We start from the raw sequence: 19,055 nt of genomic DNA, 5'->3' as shown, positions 1-19,055 counted from the left end.
ATGAATGTCTATGGACGAGCACATGAGAGTGCCACCTGCATTTCAGACCAATATTTTGCAGTTAGTTTGTGTATAAGGTGAACTTTTAAATTTGGGAGTGAAAAATGCAGGGGGTAGCCAGTATATGCACCATAGCTGAAGAGGTTAAGGAGGTTTTTGCTGAAGAAAACATGTCAGTAAGTACACATTGACCAACAGATGCGCTGCATATGTACTGTATATGGGTTTACAGGTAAACCATCTGGGGATGCATTCAAGCAGCTGGCAGGACGGACTCTGAATTGGGCCATAAAGGAGTGGGAGATATCTGAAGAACCTAAAGGAGGTTTCCACACGCCCCACTACTGCCAGGGTTTCTTTGATGCCATCACCACAGGTAAACAAGTGATTTGAGTTCCATTGTTATTAATGAATAAACAATGGAAACTTCTATCAACTGCTTTTTTATAGATGAGAGTGGGGCAGTGCTGGTGTTTCAGGGCCGTCGGTTCTGGACTGTATCTAACGGCAGTGTGAGCACTCCTCTACCACTTCAGACACGCTGGCCGAAGGTTCCATTGGCCATCGAAGCAGCTGCATTCTCACCGCTGGACAAAAAACTTTATTTCTTTAAAGGTGAGTTGATGTTAATACTTCTCAAGTTCAGCCAACTTGTCTAAGGCACATCTGCTATCTGAATGTTAGTGTATGTTTGCCCCATTACAGAAACACTACATTACATTTTCTGTCCCTTGAAACATACCAATGCATTCCATTTTAATAGACTGCTTATTAGGGCTGGGTATTGAAACAGATTTCACAATTTGGGTATATTTCAGTTATAATGTCCCTTTTGCTACATATGAATGACATTTCCTCAAAGGTAATGCTGTAAATTATACAGGGGACCTTCTAACTCAGTACATTTGGGCTGTCAACTGGGCAGAGACATTTTTACATTAAATATTTCAAAATTCAAATAATATTAAAGTAAATTGTTTTAAATTGACGTTGTTTCCTTAGTCCAAAAGAGGGAGCATTAAATACATAAACCATTCAGCACATGCTATATTATTGCATAGAACATTCCTATCCTGGCTGTTAATAAAAGGGCATTTCATTTTCAACTGAAAATGTCCATATTCTCAAATGTTAAGTCAAAAGTAAAATAAGGGGGGACAACGCTTCAACAGTCAGTTCACATGGTGTTACTCTTGCACTGATGCCACAGTATACTATCCTCGACTCATATTAATAAACTTCATATACCACATTGTTTTTTTATTTATTACAGTGCATGTAGGGTAGCAATATTCCCAGATAGCAGTGGTTTTCGGCTGAACTCAAGCGACTCAGATTATGAGCTCAGGCCAGGGGGTGTTCAAAACACAACAGACTGGAACAGAATACAAGAATCTCGAGACACACATTTCCAAGTTGAACATCTTTAGTAAGAAAGTATTTAAACAACTCATTGTTTAACCTGAGAAACACTTATAAGAAGAGCAAGACACAACAGCCAAAGACCTCCACCAATGTAAGGGGCTGTTCACACCAAACGCTTTTGCAACCATCCATTTGTTTTTCTATGTAATCGCACGCTAGACAAACTTATTGGTTTCCATTTGTTTTTGTTTATTCAGCGTCTCGCACTGTTTCTTACATGATGTGTCTAATTAAAAAGAACTTTAAAAGCATCTTGAGACACCTGCTTTCTGTTAAACTGTATTTGTTGCAATGTGTCTAGCCTTTTTTAGCGCAAGAATGTGATTGATCTTAAGTAATCGTCAGAGCTTGGCACACATCCACAAATACTAGAAATTTGACAGCTCTACGGTACACTATGAAAGTACAAGTATTAACATTGATATGTAAAACAAGCACTAATACGGTACTGTCTCTTTAATAACAGCAGCAGTTCAGCAAGCGTCTTACAAAAGTGTTCTGGTTGAGTGCATATTAATGAGAGATTTTCTCCCAATTTGGAATGTCCAATCATTATAAATGCATTATAAATCACTGATATGAAGTTAACAGCATGAATAAAAAGGTAACTTTCATGCAACGCTTGCCAAATAGTGAGCGTTTTTAACATACATGTTATAAATGCTTAATAAATACAACATTTTTTTTACTATTATTATATCTAATAATACAAGGGATTATGTCATTTTGCTACAGTCTGCTTTGTGTTTATATTCATGACTGTAATGTCTTAACTCACTTGTGCGGTCACTTGTCATGTGATGTAAAGCCTGATTAAACCATACTGAATTATATGCACTTAGGTTAATGTGGAAACTCCTTCATGAATTATTCACATGTGTCCACTTTATATTTATATTTTCATAGGTTACTAATGGTTGAATAAGTGTTAAGCATTTATAACATGTGATGTACAATGGCTCGCTATTTTTATGCACATTGTTATAACCGCATATCGATGCGTTATAATGCAATGATTATAAAAAAATGATTAGTCATTAATAAACCCCTTTCCAAACCCTTAGGAAAGGGAAGATTAATGTAAAGTGTTACCATTAACTCTACCCCCAACCCTTAACCTAAACGTTGATAAAGTAAAAAATGTAATTATAGAGGGAAACAGGAACCTCTGAAATGGGCTCGTCATTGATAAGTGTTTACTTCCTGGTTTCAATGCGGGACAAGAACCCGTGTCTCTGAGGCTGTAAATGGTTTTTTAGTTGAAAAAAAGCAATGTGAACATTCAGCAAAACATCTTGGTTTTCCAAAGAAGAAAGAAAGACTTACAAGTTTGGAACAACACAAAGGTTAGTAAACAGTGACATCATTTTTTTCCCCTTATTCTCCATGTTCTTTTCTCCTTGTAGGAAGGCAGATGTGGCGTTACTCAGGCTCTGATCTGGACCCTGGATTCCCCAGGAAGAACAGTGAATCCAGTTTGCCTAAACACCCTGACTGTGCCTTCTTCTATCGCCCTCTGGGCCACATGATGCTCTTCAAAGGATCCCGTTACTTCGTCCTGAACCTCAAAACTCTAAAGGCCGAGCTGTACTACCCTCGCAGTCTGAGGGACTGGAAGGGAATTCCGCGGGGGGTAAACGGAGCCCTGACCCGGCCCGATGGGAAACTGTACTTCTTTAAAGAGCAGCAGTACTGGAGGTTTGATCCAGGGAAGGTGCGCATTACTTCGACTGGACTGTGGGGAGAGAAGCTGCAGTGGATTGGCTGCCACAGGTCTCCTTCAATACAGGGTAATGAGCTACTCTGACCAAGAGAGGGAGCCAAAGCAGATTCACAATGTTGAGAGGAGTTGAGGATATGTGCAATTCACACACCAGAAACAGTTTGTCTGGGACACAAAGGCCAGGAAACATCTTCTTAAGTTACAATCTTCATAGGCAAAGAGATGAGTAAAATGATATAATCAGGGATATTTTTTTGTGATATACATGGGTGTTTCTTCAACTTCAGACACTTTTGGCACTGTGGATCACACCTGCAGTATTTGTATTTATTTATTTGTCTACTGACAATGTCCAATAGTGTATGTACAAGCATCACATGAGATTTATTTCATTTCTTCTGAAAGTCATGAAAATTCCCACTGCAGTGTGATTTCCAGCACATCTCAAATTCTGTATTGATATATTTAACATTTTTGAAATAAAATGGCAGACTCTTTTGTCTTTCTAAGGCTAATTTCACAGCTAACATTGTATAGCTAACACACAATTAAATAATATTTTCAAACTTTTTGCATAATTTGGCAAAATTAGTTTGACTGCACACAAGTGATATTTCTGTTTTCTTCAAGCATCACTTTTCTCATGTTTCATCTCAAGTGTGCTCTTCACTAACACATTTGTCCACTTGGTTAACAAGTACACTAACTATTGAACAACTTTATTAGGGGTTAAACTTGTTTGGTGCGGTGGAAATGACGCCACAACTGTGGGACAGACTTATTTTTTGACAAATGTATGGAAATCATTTTCAGAATAAATATTTAAGCAGTTTGTTTTTTTCACTATTGGTTTTGGATTATCATCATTTTAAATGTAATAATGTTTGTATGTTTATAATCGATTTTCAATTTATATTTATTTTTAATATTGAAAGTCTGAGTTTGGGACAATGCTTAAGCTAAAATCTATTCCTGCAAGGCATTTAAAAGTACTTAAAATAAATGATGAAGTCCTGGTAAAAAGTTTCCAAGTCAGTTTTAATAAGAACTTCACATAACAAAATAAATCAGTTCATTTGAATAAAAATCAACCCCAGGACTTAAAAGTGCACAAAGTTGAAGAAACGGCTATATATTATATATATTATTAAATGTTTATTTTTTATGCCATTGGTTTGAACTGCTCACATCAGCAGCGAGCATCAGGGTGTCATTCTTGCAATTTGATTTAAACCATGTTTTATGCAGTTCCTGATTAAGTTATTGGCTGAGTAATGTGACTTACATGCCAAAGCAAATGCTTTTATTATTTGCATTTGGCACTTGGCATTTGGAACCTTGATGTGGGGCACCTTAGAGATCAGAACAGATTAGGCCACAAACAGCATCTGATATACAGCAGACGGAAACACTAAATGTCAAAACAATGACTTTAATACACTTCTGCCGTCATGAACATGTTTTCAGTCATTTTTATTACACTTTATAGACTTAAAGAAAACATTTTTGTGGTATAATCATCAAAAATAATAATAATAATAATAATCTCAATAAAAGCAAAAATATAAAATAAACAAATGTTGGCTTGAGGATTGTAGAATAATCGTTTAAAATTATTTCTTTAAGAAAAAAAGCTGTGAAACCATTTTATTTTAAAATATGCTTATATGAAAAAGTCAGGCGGTGTAACCAACACTTAGATAGCTAGCTATTTTGTTTTCATGTGAAAACAAAAACCGTAAAACAGATAGGACGCCTTTAGAGTCCTCAAGACTGCTTGTGATCATTATTTTGTCATATCATTAAATATGTAAAACATTCTACAAATATAAAAAAACATTGTGAAACCAACATGAACACAACGATTATATTTCAACAAACTTCACACGTGTTTCAAACTAGATTTTTCAAAGATTTCTTATTTTTATTACCTTGGACAACCTTCTTTATCAATGACCTGAAAACAAAGCGTGAAAGGATTTATATGATTAAAATGTGACCTGACACTGATACTGAATTACCACATGCAATCATTTCAACAACAACAACAAAAAGACTATTAAAGAGGACGACACTCCTCTGGTTTAATTTGAGTTTCTTCACATGATTACATAATTGCTCAATTATTTTGGCAAGGTTATGTACCTAGAAAGTTACACTATTTTACAAGAAAACTTGGAATGAAATACAATATACCTGATATTTAAAACAGTTCATAAATGCTTCATGTCTAATACAGTATCAAAACAAACTTTGAGGCGTTTTAGTGCTAATAATTTAGTGGACACATAATAAACTAAAGAGTTCAAACACAAACTACCTAATTATCTTCTATTAGCTACATTATTACACATTATATTATTGTTCCTTTGAGACACGACGTGATGATTGTCTGACTACACACTGATCATATATGATCATTTCTTTCACTGTGTTCAAAAATAGAATATTAGTATACTAACATTCAAAATCATAAAAGTGTCAGAAAAGTAATAGCACAAATGTTGCAGGACGAGTTTAATACTAAAAATGAAAAGTTTACTTATGACCGATTTATACTTCTGCGTTGAATCTACTCATAGCCTGACGCACACCTCACCAGTAATGAAAATACACATCAAGTCGACAACAACAGCCGTGATTGTTCCGCTTTTGCTTTAGAACCAAAGTCCACTAACATCTCACAGCAAGAACTGTTAGATCTGGTGCGGTCCATGAGGAGGAGATGCACTGCAGAACTCAACCAGATACCGACTGTTACTTTTGATTTTGACCCCCTTTTGTTCAGGGACACATTATTCCATTTCTGTTAGTCACATGTCTGTGAAACTTGTTCAGTTTATGTCTTAGTTGTTGGATCTTACTATGTTCATAGAAATATTTACACATGTTAAGTGTGCTGAAAATAAAAGCTGTTGAAATTTAGAGGACGTTTCTGTTTTTGCTGAGTTTATATTTGGTCTGTGAGAGAAAAAAATATGCTTGTTTTATGTACTCGAGACCTTTCCAATCTGTTTGATGTTTTGACCGTATATTTGACAGTAAATAATCAAATTCCGTTAAATGGACACTTCCAATTTTTCAACAAATTAAAGGGCACCCATCAAGTGTTGGTCATATTGAGTTTATGCATGGGATATTCCAGCTTCTAAGCTTTTTAATGTGAGCAGTCAGAGCGTCAAAGTACACCACAATATTTGATTATTTTTAAGAGACTGGAGAGCAAGAATACTGTATGTGCATGATTCATTTTTAATGAATAATAAATAATAAGAACCTAAATCTCAACAAGTTCACATACATAGATGAACTTGTTTTTATTGCTACAATAACGTCAGTATTTTTAAATCCATTCAATTGTTTTTATTTATGAAAAGTATGATTATTTCAGAAATGAATGCATTTTCTTGCAATACACTTGCATTTGGGCTGTGAACTTGAAGAACGACGTAGACACACAATACAGAACTATAAATGCAAACCACGCATAAGGTTCGACACAAGAGCACACATCGGCCTTTAGGGTCGGGGTTTGAACTGTGTGAGCAATAGTAATAGCGATTAAAAATGGAAGCAGTTACTCTACTTTTCCATATAGAGTAAACGAGAAGAGTCAGATAAAGAACTCATCTACTTGTGCATGTTGATGTATGTTATGACACTGTGCTGCCTGTGTCTGTGTCCCGGGGTCTGTTTGAATCCTCTCTGTGCTCTCTTGAGCAGTCCGAATCCACTGTGACTCATTCAGCCCATGTTTCAGGTCTCTTGATAGAGATTCCAGCGCAGACGCCTCCACTGCACCAGGCTGCTCGGGCCATGGGGTTACATCACAACCTGTGTCCACATTCGTCTCCGGCTTCTCATCTTCCAGCAGAAGGCGGGAGTTGGAGGTTTCAGGGGTGATGACTGGATCATACGGGTTAGCAGACAGGCCCGCTGGGCTGCTGCGCTGGGACGAGTAACAAGAGCTTCCAGGAGGCGTGCTACAGTTGCTGTCTGAACCCATACTCTCTCCAGCACATGCTCCTGACTTCAGAGCACGATCCAGGGGCAGCTCCACACGACAACGGCCCACAGTGCACTCCTTCAGCTGGGACAGTTTGCTGCAGGGCGAGGTGGAGGGGAGCCTGGTGGATGCACAGCTCCTCAGTGGGTTTCTGGAGGACAGGTTGGGGCAGCTCAGTGGGAAAGCAGATGTGTGGAGCCCCTGGGGTTTGGCTGATCCTTTTACCTGCAACAAAAACAAGCCACACTTTATCGATTCAACAATAATTCATAAAAAAATCATAATTAATACTTCCCTTGATATTGTAATTGCAATTATTTTGATTATTAGAGTTTACATTATTTTGTGTTGGGCCACTGCAATTCGTTACACTGGCTACACATACAAAACAAGCTGAGAACTGGGTTCTTGTATTACTTTATTTACATTAAAAAACCAAAGATGTTTTTAAAATTTGGAATAAATTATGCACGGAACATGAGCAATTCAACAATATTGGAATACTAGCTTTTCGTTACTGATATGCCGATAGAGTAATTTAAACTCTTCTGATTTGTCGCTGCATTTTTGCACAACAGTGGATAAAAATACATTGTAAATAACACCGTGCATGATTGCCATAGAACCATATAACTTCTGAGGACTGAGATCTAAGGAAATGAATTGCTCCAAATAGAATCTTTGAGTTGCCATCTTGTAATTACAGTAATTCCGATATGAGGTGAATGCAGCATCAATAGCACACCTTTCTACTAAACTCCTAAGTACCAATTTTCGCTCTAGAACTCATCCTGCACTGTTAAAGTACGGTCACATTTACCGTTGCATGGTAAAAATAGGCGGGCGAAGAAGGCATTTTGAGCGGGTGTGAAACCAACCAAAAACGAATTGCCCTGCAGCCTCTTTATAATGCTCCAATTACAATTAAAGAGAAAATGATATACTTGTGCATTGTGAATATTCAGTGAAGCAGTGTATGAAGCACCGCCCACACAGAGGTCACTGCCATACCAAACAACTTCCTATTGATCGGCGAATTCACCTTTGAAAGTTCACCAAAATTAAACTCCATGCAAAATCCACATGGGGAAACTCTTCGCCACTGTTAGTCCAATGCGCAAAATTCATGATCGAGCAGATTCCTGTTGCGGTGACTATTTTACCTGCAGAATTTTGCCGCGCAAAGGTAAATGTGACCGAGCCTTTAATCCTCTTATGATCTTTGGTCATTTTTGACCGGCATCATTTTTGCTGATTTAATAAAAATGGTTTCCTTTATCTGAGCGAACAAAATTGGGCATGATTCAATAAGTCTAAGTTGCCTTGCCTAAGTGGTCGGAAAAAAGAAATAAAAAAACTGACACCTTTTGTCTATGTGGAAAAAATTGACCAACCATTGAAAATGAATGGGAAAGACCATAACCCAATCTAATGCAATGAATCAATAAACCAGCCACAGTCCAGAAAACACACAGAAATTAAAGAGTGAGACTATAAAACATCTACAAAGCAAAACATATGCACACACACACACACACACACACACACACACACACACACAAAGTGTCAGTTTAGCATTTTAAAATTGATTTTAAGTGCAAATTTCTGAAAATTAAATATTTAGCACAAAGTTTGTGTGTGCTAAATATTTACTCTGATTCTTCTGTTTTGTACTCTAATTGCATTTTCAGAAATTTGCACTTAAAATAAATTTTAAAATGCTAAACTGACAAATAATGTCTAAATATATATCCAAATACATAACTTGTGATAAAATATTAAATTAGGTTACAAGCAATCAGATACACTGTAAGTGGCTGCATATAACACTGCAGCCATCTACTGGCTATTATTGTCACAACATGATTTTAAAGTCATGTTCAGCTAATGGCAGCAAATCATTCTTAAATGTGAAATATAAGTTTCAACTGTACTAAAAATGTGCTTATGTAAATTGATGGTAAAATTGAGAGATTTACATTTTAACAAGATAAAAATAGCATAATATCCCAAAAGAAGTGCATGATTTTATAGTTATTAGTTCAAGGAAGAAGAAATGGTATCGTTATTATGGTAAAAAAGTTTCACTTTTGCTCTTTCCGGTCAAAACTGCCCGGACAGCATATTGACCTACCACAGCTTTCCAACCTGGAGCCTTTCAATGGCCTAAGCTAAGTATTAGGTACTTATGCATTTTATTTCCAGCAAATTTGAGAGATTTACTTAGTTAATTTTGTCCCATTAATGAAAAAGTTCTCGTGTTATGTTGATAGGTGGGCGTCACTACATCTGTCTATGGCTGGGAAGGCCAATGTTATAAAAATGAATTGTATCCCCAAATTGTATTATTTACTGCAGCATCTCCCTCTAGAAGTTACTCTTTTAAACAATTTGATAGAATATCTAAGTTTTTATTTGGAATGGTAAGCATAGTTACATAAGTTACATAGACCAATTGACAAAGGAGGTTTAGGCCTCACTAAAATATTGTTTTATTACTATGCTTTTAATCTTAGACACTTGGCCCATTTGTCTCTTCCACCTCCCTGGTACTTCATTGAACAAGCGGTCCTTGCCACAGTTTCACCATTGCGAAGTCTTTCTATCTCAATTTTGATACATACCTAAATGTTTCCTCAAGCATATGGCTGAACCTCAAATGATGTATTAACAAGACCCCCTTTTGCTGGAAATAATGAATTGAGAGGGGTGTTGCTACACCTGGTGACCTTTATGAAAACGGAGCTTTGCGATCATTTGAAAATATAACACAGCAATTTGAGATTTTAAGGTCTACATTTATCAGACAAATAATTCTTAGAGGGCACAGGCAATGCAGAGTTTTCTTTCTTTCTTTACATGTGTATAATAAGGCTTGGACCACAGAAATGTTTGTTTGGGACTGGGAGGGGGTAAGTCATTAATGTGGATTAACTGATGATAATGGTCGACTCTGTGCATGTATACTTTGCTTTATTCTGTACGGTGTTTGAGAATCAACCAATAAAAACATTTTTATCTGAAAAATAAAAAAAAGTAAAGTAAATATGGAGAACAACACTACTAAAGAACTAATTTAGGTTTCTCCTTCCATTCACTACAACTGATTTTTGCTTTTGTTTTTAAAGAAAAGGAGGGACGAGTTGAAATTATTTTTTTGTGTTGATCAACACTACGCCACAAATTCTGTCGATTGAGAACTTTTATTGAACACGGAATATTCTTTCAAAAGATTTGATGTCACTTACCTGAAAACTTTAAGTGCTCATTGTATTAACCTGGTACTTCATTATCACAAGTTTGTTTTCAGACAGGCTGATATTATTAGATCTTGAAACATGACATGTGATGTTTGGTCACGATGACAACAATGAGATTTGATGCTACTGAAGGGGCCGCCGTATTTGATTAAAATGAATATTCCGGGTTCAATACAAGTTCAATACAGTATGTGGCATAATGTTAAATACCACAAAATATATATATATATATATATTTTCTTAAAAAAGCAAAACTCTGGTTTACAATGAGACACTTACAATAGAAGTGAATGGGGCCAATTTCTGAAAGTGTAGCCAAAAAAACAAAACATGATTATAGTGTGATAAAATCAATTACTAACCTTTTCTGTGTAAAGTTATAGCCAATTTTACAACTTAGTTGCCATGATGATATAATGTCATCAAATCCTAAAATGACCATTTAAACAACTTGCAGCTCAAATCCTCCATGAGATTTAACAGAAGAATTAATGTAAATGTTTTATAAAATGATAAGCTTCACATTTCTGCCTTTAAACCCTCCAAACATTGACCCCATTGACTTCCATTGTAAGTGACTCACATAATCTCCATATTTGGTTTTCGTTTTTAAGAAGAAAGGAGAAGAAATTACTTTTGTGGGAATCAACATTATGCCACAAATGCTGTTGATTGTGCTAAACTTGAATTGAACAAGGAATATTCCTTTAAGCGATTCATTTATACAGTTTTATTTGACAGTGAATAACTTAAGTTTTATTCATCGCACAAAGAGATCTTATCACTTCAGAAGACTTGGAATTTAATGCATGAGTCTTATCAATTACCAATACTGTAGTTCTATTGTGTTTGTCCTTTTTCGAGCTTGACAGACTGCAGTCACTATTCACCAGTGTAGAATTTAACTTTTCAATTAAGGGACAATATTTACCCCCTGAATTAGATTTTTAGGGGCATTATAGACCTTTATTTAAAAAAACAAAATTGCATTCTTTTATGCCAAATACTTAAATGTATTACCCATAATATTCAATCAGCATCAGTATGTTCTTAATGCAATATTATGAAGCTTATTATTAGGCCAAAATATAGGAATTTATTTTGGGGGCATTTTTATCACTTTCAGTGGCGTTTTTGTCATGAGCCCCCTTTCATTTCTGACACTGATATTCACTTACATTTAAAAAAAAATCCACTTTTGTCTACCATGGAAGAACAGTAAGTCATACGGATTTAGAGTGACAACTTTGGAGTGAATAAATAATGACATAATTTTCATTTTTGGGTGAACTATTGCTATAAGTTGTGATAGAAGGTATTTTCAAAACCCCAAAACTTCCATATTTTTAATCAGACTTTTGGACCCCACTGTATTTGTCCACAGCCATCATTACTGTGTTTTTATTTATAGGGCAGACAAGTGACCTACTTGAAAGAGGATCTTGTTGCCATCCAGGTCTTCCGTGTGCCAGCGGGTGGCACTGATGGGTGAGCAGGTGTTGGGCAGCAAGGGCACTAGCTGTCCGATCTCACCCACCCTGAACTGCAGCACAGCAGAGTGACAGCGCTCCACTCTGACCCCGGGCGAGAGCTGCTTCAGTGCCAGCTGGAGGCTGAACCCTCCATCCATCAACAGCGTGAACCAGCAGAAGCCCGTTTTCTGCTCCTCCGCCCTCCTCTGCAGCACTGTCTCATACAAGCGCACCGTGTCCTCAAAGTTATCGTATGTGCTGTGCAAAGTCACCCGCACCACCTCTCCACCGTAGTGCACCGGGCGCACCCCCCACACTGGCATTCCCACACTCAGGCTGTAGAAGTCCCGGCTGGGGAGGAGGTAGGGCCTAAGGAGGGCGTTCGACGGGGTGGCAGCAGAGCTGATATGAATGCCGGCTGCTCTTCCGCCATAGCTCTCCGTGTGGTGGTACTGCCAGGGTGGGCACTGCAGGAAGTCTAGCACCCTGAGAATACGCTCCTCTCCATATGACTCGTTCAGGAAGAGGGTCACTGCGTGCGAGGGGTAACCAGCCGCAGGGCGCAGGTCAGCTCTGCCATAGTCTCGCAGGGGGCATGCCCGCTCGGACACGTGGAAGAGACGAAAACCGGGGCGGATCCACTTCAGCAGGCAGTCCAGAGTGTGTTGGAGGAGCAGTGAATCGCCGGGGTTTGTAAGCAGGTGCAAGGTGAAGAGCGGGAGCTCCTGACCTGGGACTGCCATGAGGTCAACTGAACAAAGGGTAGAGAAATGAACAAGAAGGGCACTGATGCTGGAAGAACTGCATTGGCTCTCAATGTGATTTTGTCATCATTTAGTTTCCTCATGCCATTCCAAACAGGGTGTAGTTTGTTTGATTGAGATTTCTCTGCATTTCAGCTCTATGGCTGTTTTAATGCTGAAAACCAGGTTAAAATGTAATAAAAGTTATAATAATAAATATTCACGATTATGGATTATGAGACTATTAATGTGCAAACGAAGCAGTGAGTCTCACTAAATCCTTTGGGAAACAATGAAGCATACATGCAGAAAAAAAAGCACACTTTAAACCCTTAAAGAGACAATCTTCTTCATAATCACAATAATTTGTTTGCCAATTAATTGTCAGCCTAATTTCATAATCATGCCCCCTAGATCATGTGATATTAACATGGCTGCCCCATGAGGTGACCCTCTTCATGAAGAATAAAACAGATTTTATAATGTGTCTGCTATGACTGGAGCTTTCATCTCATGTGAATGAGATGAAACCACCGGAGTGGTGGTGGCGTAGTGGGCTAAAGCACACAACTGGTAATCTGGTAATCAGAAGGTTGGTGGTTCGCTCCCCACAGCCACCACCATTGTGTCCTTGAGTAAGTCACTTAACTCCAGGTTGCTCCGGAGGGATTGTCCCTGTAATAAGTGCACTGTAAGTTGCTTTGGATAAAAGCATCTGCCAAATGCATAAATGAAAATGTGTGTGGTCATGATTTTATACGTCTCAAAATGACTATTCAGGTGTTTTTAGGAGTGCAACTTTCTTTAATGAAGAAAAATTGACTCTGTGCACCTTTAATACACTACTCCCACTCAACATTCTACTAAACATCACATCATGCAATTCCACAGAAGAAAATCATACCAGTTAGGAAAAATATGAGGGTGAGTAAATGATGACAGGTTTTTTTTAAGTAAGGAATCAGAAAATGAAACTTACTGCTACTGCAAGACATTTTACTGCAGTCAGATCTAAAAGAAAGAAAAGAGTGCTTTGTTTACAACCAATTTGCAATCCTTTAAAAAACTCAAGGGTCAATAGAGTTAATGCAGCTTTTCTTGTGTCATATCAACCATTCTCTCACAGGGGCTTAGCAGTCATTTTAAATGTGGGGGGGACACATCTGTCAATAGGTGGATCACACAGACCCAACACTTACAGAGCAGTATTAATATTATATTCTATATATTAATCTATATACACTGTTCTTCCACAACATTAAAACCACCTGCCTAATATTGTGTATGATATTCTTCTCACCACAATTGTACAGAGTGGTTATCTGAGTGTAAAGGGATTAATGGAAAGGAGGAGGAGAGAATCAGCTTGACAATATAAATAATAGTTAAATATAAAACTGAAACAAAAAGACAAACACACAAAGGTGTCAGACAGCTGTCCGTAAATCTGTCTCTCTCTCTCGCTCTGCAGCTTCCAGTCAGCCTTTATCCCTCTCTGAGACTTAATTAGCCTGATTAGGGGCCGGGTGTACGGAATCACGACCCAGCCCCGCCCTCCGCCCTGCTACACTGAGTTACTGTAGACTTTGTCAGTTCCAACCAGTTTGGTCATTCTCTGTTGGCCGCTCTCATCAACAAGGTGTTTCCAGTCAGGTTTCAAACCAGCCCATCTGACACCAACCCATGTGATTATCTAATCAGCCAATCAAATGGCAGAAGTACAATGCATAAAATCATCATGCAGATATGGGTCAGGAGCTTCAGTTAATGTTCACATCAACCATCAGAATAGACAAAAATGTGATCTCAGTGATTTGGACCGAGGCATGATTGTTAGTGTCAGATGGGCTGGTTTGACTATTTCTGGGATTTTCACACACAACCGTCTCTAGAATTTAATCTGAATGGTGCCAAAAACAAAAAAAACATCCAGTGAGCGACAGTTCTGTGGACTGAAACACCTTGTTGATGAGAGAGCTCAATAGAGAATGGCGAGACTGGTTTGAACTGACAAAGTCTACAGTTACTCAGATAACCACTCTGTACAATTGTGGTGAAAAGAATATCACCTCTGAATGCTATTCTGAGATGCGGGTTGCCGTGGTTTTGGCAGCACAAGGGGGATCTACAGCCGTGGTCAAAATTATTGGCAATGACATAAATTTTGTGTTTTGAAAAGTTTGCTGCTTCGGTATTTGTAGATAATTTTTTCACATGTTTCTATGGTATACTGGAAAACGATGATAAGTGTTTCATACGTTTTAAAGGCTTTTACTGGCAAAAATGTTCAATATATGTTCTTCATAACCTCTGCAATTCACTCTGGCATGCTGGATATCAGCTTCTGGGGCAAATCCTGACTGATGCTGATCCATTCTTGCCTTATTAGTGCTCGGAGTTGATCATAATTTGTGGACTTCTGCTTGTCCACTCGCCTTTTGAGGATTGACCACAGGTTCTCCATGGGATTAAAATCCGGGGAGTTGCCTGGCCACAGATCCAAAATTTCAATGTAATGATCTCCGAGCCACTTCATTATCACTCTTTCTTTGTGATATTGTGCTCCATCATGCTGGAAAATGCAACAATAATCACCAAATTGTTCCTGGATCATTGAGAGAATTTGCTCTTGCAGGACATTTTTATAACATTCTTTATTCATGGCAGTGTTTTTGGGCAGAATTGTGAGAGCCCACTCCCTTGGATGAAAAGAAACCCCACACATGTATGGTCTCAGGATGCTTCACTGTTGGCACGACACAGGACTCATGGTTGCGTTCACCTTTTCTTCTCCGGACTATCGATTTTCCCGATGTCCCAAACAGTCGGAAGGGGGCTTCATCAGAGAAAATAACTTTGCACCTGTCTTCTGCTGTCCAATCCTTGTACTTCCTGCAGAATTTCAGTCTGTCCTTGATGTTTTTCTTGGAGAGAAGTGGCTTCTTTGCTGCCCTTCTTGACACCAGGCCATTGTCCAAAAGTATTCTTCTCACTGTGCGTGCAGATGCACACACACCGACCTGCTGCCAAAATTGAGCAAGATCTGCACTGGTGATGACACGATTCCACAGCTGACTCCTCCGGAGGAGACTGTCCTGGCGCTTTCTAGACACTCTGGGACGTCCTGAAGTCTTCTTCACTGCAGTTGAACCTCTCTCCTTGAAGTTCTTGATGATCTGGTAAATGGTTCTTTCAGGTGCAATATTCTTTGCAGCAATTTCCTTGCATGTGAGGCCATTTTGATGCAAAGCGATGATTGCTGTCTTTCTTTAGAGGTAACCACTGCTAACAAGAACACAATGATCAGTCTGATAGAGTGATTTCACCCGACTAGTACTCGTTCACACTTTCCGAGGTGCTGCTGATATGATTAATGAAATTATGTTAGCTGGTCATTTTGTGCCAGGGCCAAAAAACTGTGAAATTTGGGGTTTTGTGATAAAGTTGGCCAATGAAGCTTTTCACAATAATTTAAAATGCATCTGATCACTCATTAATCTAGAAACAGTGTGAATCAACCACACAACAACTGAAGCAGAAAACTTTGCAAAACACAAAATTTATGTCACTGCCAATAATTTTGGCCACTGTACACAATATTAGGCAGGTGGTTTTAATGCTGCGGCTGATCGGTGTAAGTAAGCATTGTTGGTTTTAAATGTATCAAAGTGGCTTGAGTGTTTGACTACATTCACCAAAATTCGTTCAGATCATTTAATGATTCAGTGACTGTTTCTGGTGATGCCAGAAGGTGGAGACAAATGAGTGTCTTGTGTGAAATTAGTTTGTCATGGAGTCAAAAAACATATCAAAAGAAAATGTTAATCCTTTAATATTTGTGTCTACAGACCTACAAAGATACTTCAGTAGAGGTTTTAAGGATTATGAGAACAAAGCAAATCTTTTATTTCCCTACAGCTGTCATGACTTTTATCAAAAGTCAACAATTATGGTATATAATAATTATAATGAGCTTCAATAACGTCCGTATGTTTTCATGAATAAAAAAAGTGTCTACATATCTATGGACGTCAGTAAAATGCATAAGTCTTCTAAGAACACATCAGATCTATCTTTATTTCCTGCAGTTTGTCGACTGCACAACAACACGGAGGTAAACACAGGCACTGATATTAAAAATTGCTTTTCATATTTAACCCATCTAGTAATCTGCTTAAATTGACAAAAAAGAAAGGATGAAACTTTTACCTCACACACATAATGTAAAAACGTAATGAAGACTCGTGCGCTCATATAGACTTCACTTATATTGTGTGCTTAAAAGAAGGATTGTTCTTTGTTTATTTTCTGCTGTGCATTTCACATAATGCTGCCAATCAAGAACGATATGCCGATAAATAACTTGTTTGTGTGTTCCTCATTTCTGGATTATTAATTTAGATCAACATCAATGCTGATAAAAAACATGGATAAATGAGCATTGTTGAGAGCAACTATGTAGAAATGAAAGTGTTTGATTTGACTGTCTGACTGACGGTCTATAACGTAAGGGATGTTTCGGCTCATGAAACTCGTGATTGGCTGGATGGTCGAACAATCAGCCCAAAGTAACAAATGCAAAGAATACTGTAAACAAATACACCATTTAGACTTGATATGGGTTTAGCTTGGAAAAGTGTGGGGGACAAAAATCACCTTTTTAAAAAGTGCGGGGGACAAAAATCACTTTTTTAAAAAGCGCTGGGGGCAAAAATTACTTTTTAAAAAGCGCGAGGGACAAAAATCACCTTTTTAAAGAGTGCGGGGCACAAAAATCACCTTTTTAAAATGTGTGGGGGACAAAAATCACCTTTTTAAAAACGACTGCTACGCCCTTGCACTCACAATGCTCAAGATATTCTTCATTCAGTTCATAAAGCATAATGCAATTGTGAACTGAAAAGAGAACCTGAAGAGAAACCAACCAAGCTAAACTAAAGACGTGAACTTGATTTAATTCTAATAAAGTCATTCATTCGAAACAAATATGAAGAACCCTTGGTGGGTTGCATCCAAATGAATAATAATTGTCTTATAGAGATTACGGTAGCCTTTAATTTGATCCTTAAACTGAATGGTGTATCTTCTAAAATAAAAAAACAGATTTTGTGACGTTATAATGTGACTTTTGTAGTTTACGTCATAAATCGTTCAGCGCAGTCGGTTACGGTGTTTCTCGCGCTTAGATACGCTAACAAAAGTGAGTTCATCTTTAGCCTTCTCCGCTAACTTACCCCGCAGTCTCCGCGCCCGAATCCGCGGTTTCATCCTCCGTCCTGCCGCTGAAGTGAAGCGGTTGGCGGAGCATAACTTTTACTTTCACGCAAAATCCACTTTAAACATGCTCGTGTCCTCTTCTTGTTGCGTTACAAAGCTCATCGTGTTGAGTTTGTTGTGTTCGCTGGAGTCGAGTTCTGACGTCACTTCAGCACAGTTACAGTTTATGATGATCATCAGAAGCACTCTTAACGCACAGAAAAGCTCCAAAGAGATCGAATAGTCTCAAGATTATGTATTTTTGGGAGAGCCCAGTTAGTTCTGAGTGTTTCGGGGAAGGGCTCCTCTGTCGTCTGTAAAGCTGACTATAACATTACAGGGGGCTGAACCGCAGCAGATGGCTGTCATCAGACAATATTGCATTTAATTTCACACAATTAATATTGTTTATATTTTTGAAAAAGTGAGTATTTTAACATTCAAAAACTGGCCCCAATCCCTTCCATTGTAAGTGCCTCACTGCAATCAAGACTTTTTCTTTTTCTTTACAGAAAAGGAGGGACGAGTCAAAACTAATTTTTGTGGTAATCAACATTATGACACAAATGATGTTGATTTGGAAGCTCAGTGAGTATTGACCCTGACTATCACCCCAGGAGATGGGAGTCTCCAGACAAGTCTCCTAAGCAACCAAATTTGCCAGGTTGCTAGGGAGGGTAGAGTCACATGGGGTAACCTCCTCATAGTCGTGATTAGGGGTTCTCGCTCTCATTGGGGCGTGTGGTGAGTTGTGTGTGGATCACAGAGAGTAGCATGAGTCTCCACATGCTGTGAGTCTCTGCGTTGTCATGCACAACGAGTCACGTGATCAGATGCCTGGATTGATGGTCTCAGAAGTGGAGGCAACTGAGACATGTCCTCCGCCATCCGGATTGAGGTGAGTAACCGCTCCACCACGTGGACCTAGTAAGTAGTGGGAATTGGGCATTCAAATTAGGGATAAAAGGGGAATTTTAAAAAATGCTGTTAATTGAGCTTAACTTGTATTGAAAGCAGAATATTCCTTTAACAGTTATATTAATGTAAAGGGAACATTAATGTTTAGCTGCTGTAACTGGTCACCATTTCTTAAGTTTTCAACATTTTCACCCTCAGAGACCTAAGTGTTGATATTATAGATTTTTTTATAGTCTCATTGAAAGTGTTTAT

At 38.2% G+C, this 19,055-nt stretch overlaps 2 protein-coding genes across 2 annotated transcripts in view; one reads left to right on the top strand and one right to left on the bottom strand.

Moving 5' to 3' along the window:
• mmp28 (matrix metallopeptidase 28) overlaps positions 1-3,232 on the top strand; it is a 35,959-nt gene extending 32,727 nt beyond the window's left edge. The window contains exons 6-8 of the mRNA XM_052109663.1: positions 233-376; positions 451-615; positions 2,832-3,232. Coding sequence (XP_051965623.1) covers positions 233-376; positions 451-615; positions 2,832-3,232 — 710 coding nt within the window. The remainder of the gene's footprint in view (positions 1-232; positions 377-450; positions 616-2,831) is intronic.
• A 3,515-nt stretch (positions 3,233-6,747) lies between these two features.
• LOC127631515 (protein FAM124B-like) lies at positions 6,748-18,179 on the bottom strand. Its single transcript, XM_052109664.1, has 4 exons — positions 17,864-18,179; positions 13,609-13,640; positions 11,844-12,637; positions 6,748-7,379 (listed from the first exon to the last, which is right to left on the bottom strand). Exons 1-4 carry the CDS (start codon positions 17,935-17,937, stop codon positions 6,762-6,764), a joined length of 1,518 nt encoding a protein of 505 aa, XP_051965624.1. The 5' UTR covers positions 17,938-18,179; the 3' UTR covers positions 6,748-6,761.
• Between the last annotated feature and the right edge of the window lie 876 nt (positions 18,180-19,055).

Source organism: Xyrauchen texanus, chromosome 38 (assembly GCF_025860055.1).
Source record: "Xyrauchen texanus isolate HMW12.3.18 chromosome 38, RBS_HiC_50CHRs, whole genome shotgun sequence".
Taxonomy (NCBI): Eukaryota; Metazoa; Chordata; class Actinopteri; order Cypriniformes; family Catostomidae; genus Xyrauchen; species Xyrauchen texanus.
This window is presented reverse-complemented; position numbering and strand designations above follow the sequence as displayed.

Excerpts from the sequence above, each read along its gene's own strand:
- LOC127631515 (XM_052109664.1), bottom strand. The coding sequence starts at position 17,937 with ATGCTCCGCCAACCGCTTCACTTCAGCGGCAGGACGGAGGATGAAACC. Across the intron at positions 13,641-17,863 it reads TCGGGCGCGGAGACTGCGGG|ATCTGACTGCAGTAAAATGT; the intron begins GTAAGTTAGCGG and ends TCTTTCTTTTAG. Across the intron at positions 7,380-11,843 it reads GCAACAAGATCCTCTTTCAA|GTAAAAGGATCAGCCAAACC; the intron begins GTAGGTCACTTG and ends TTTTTGTTGCAG.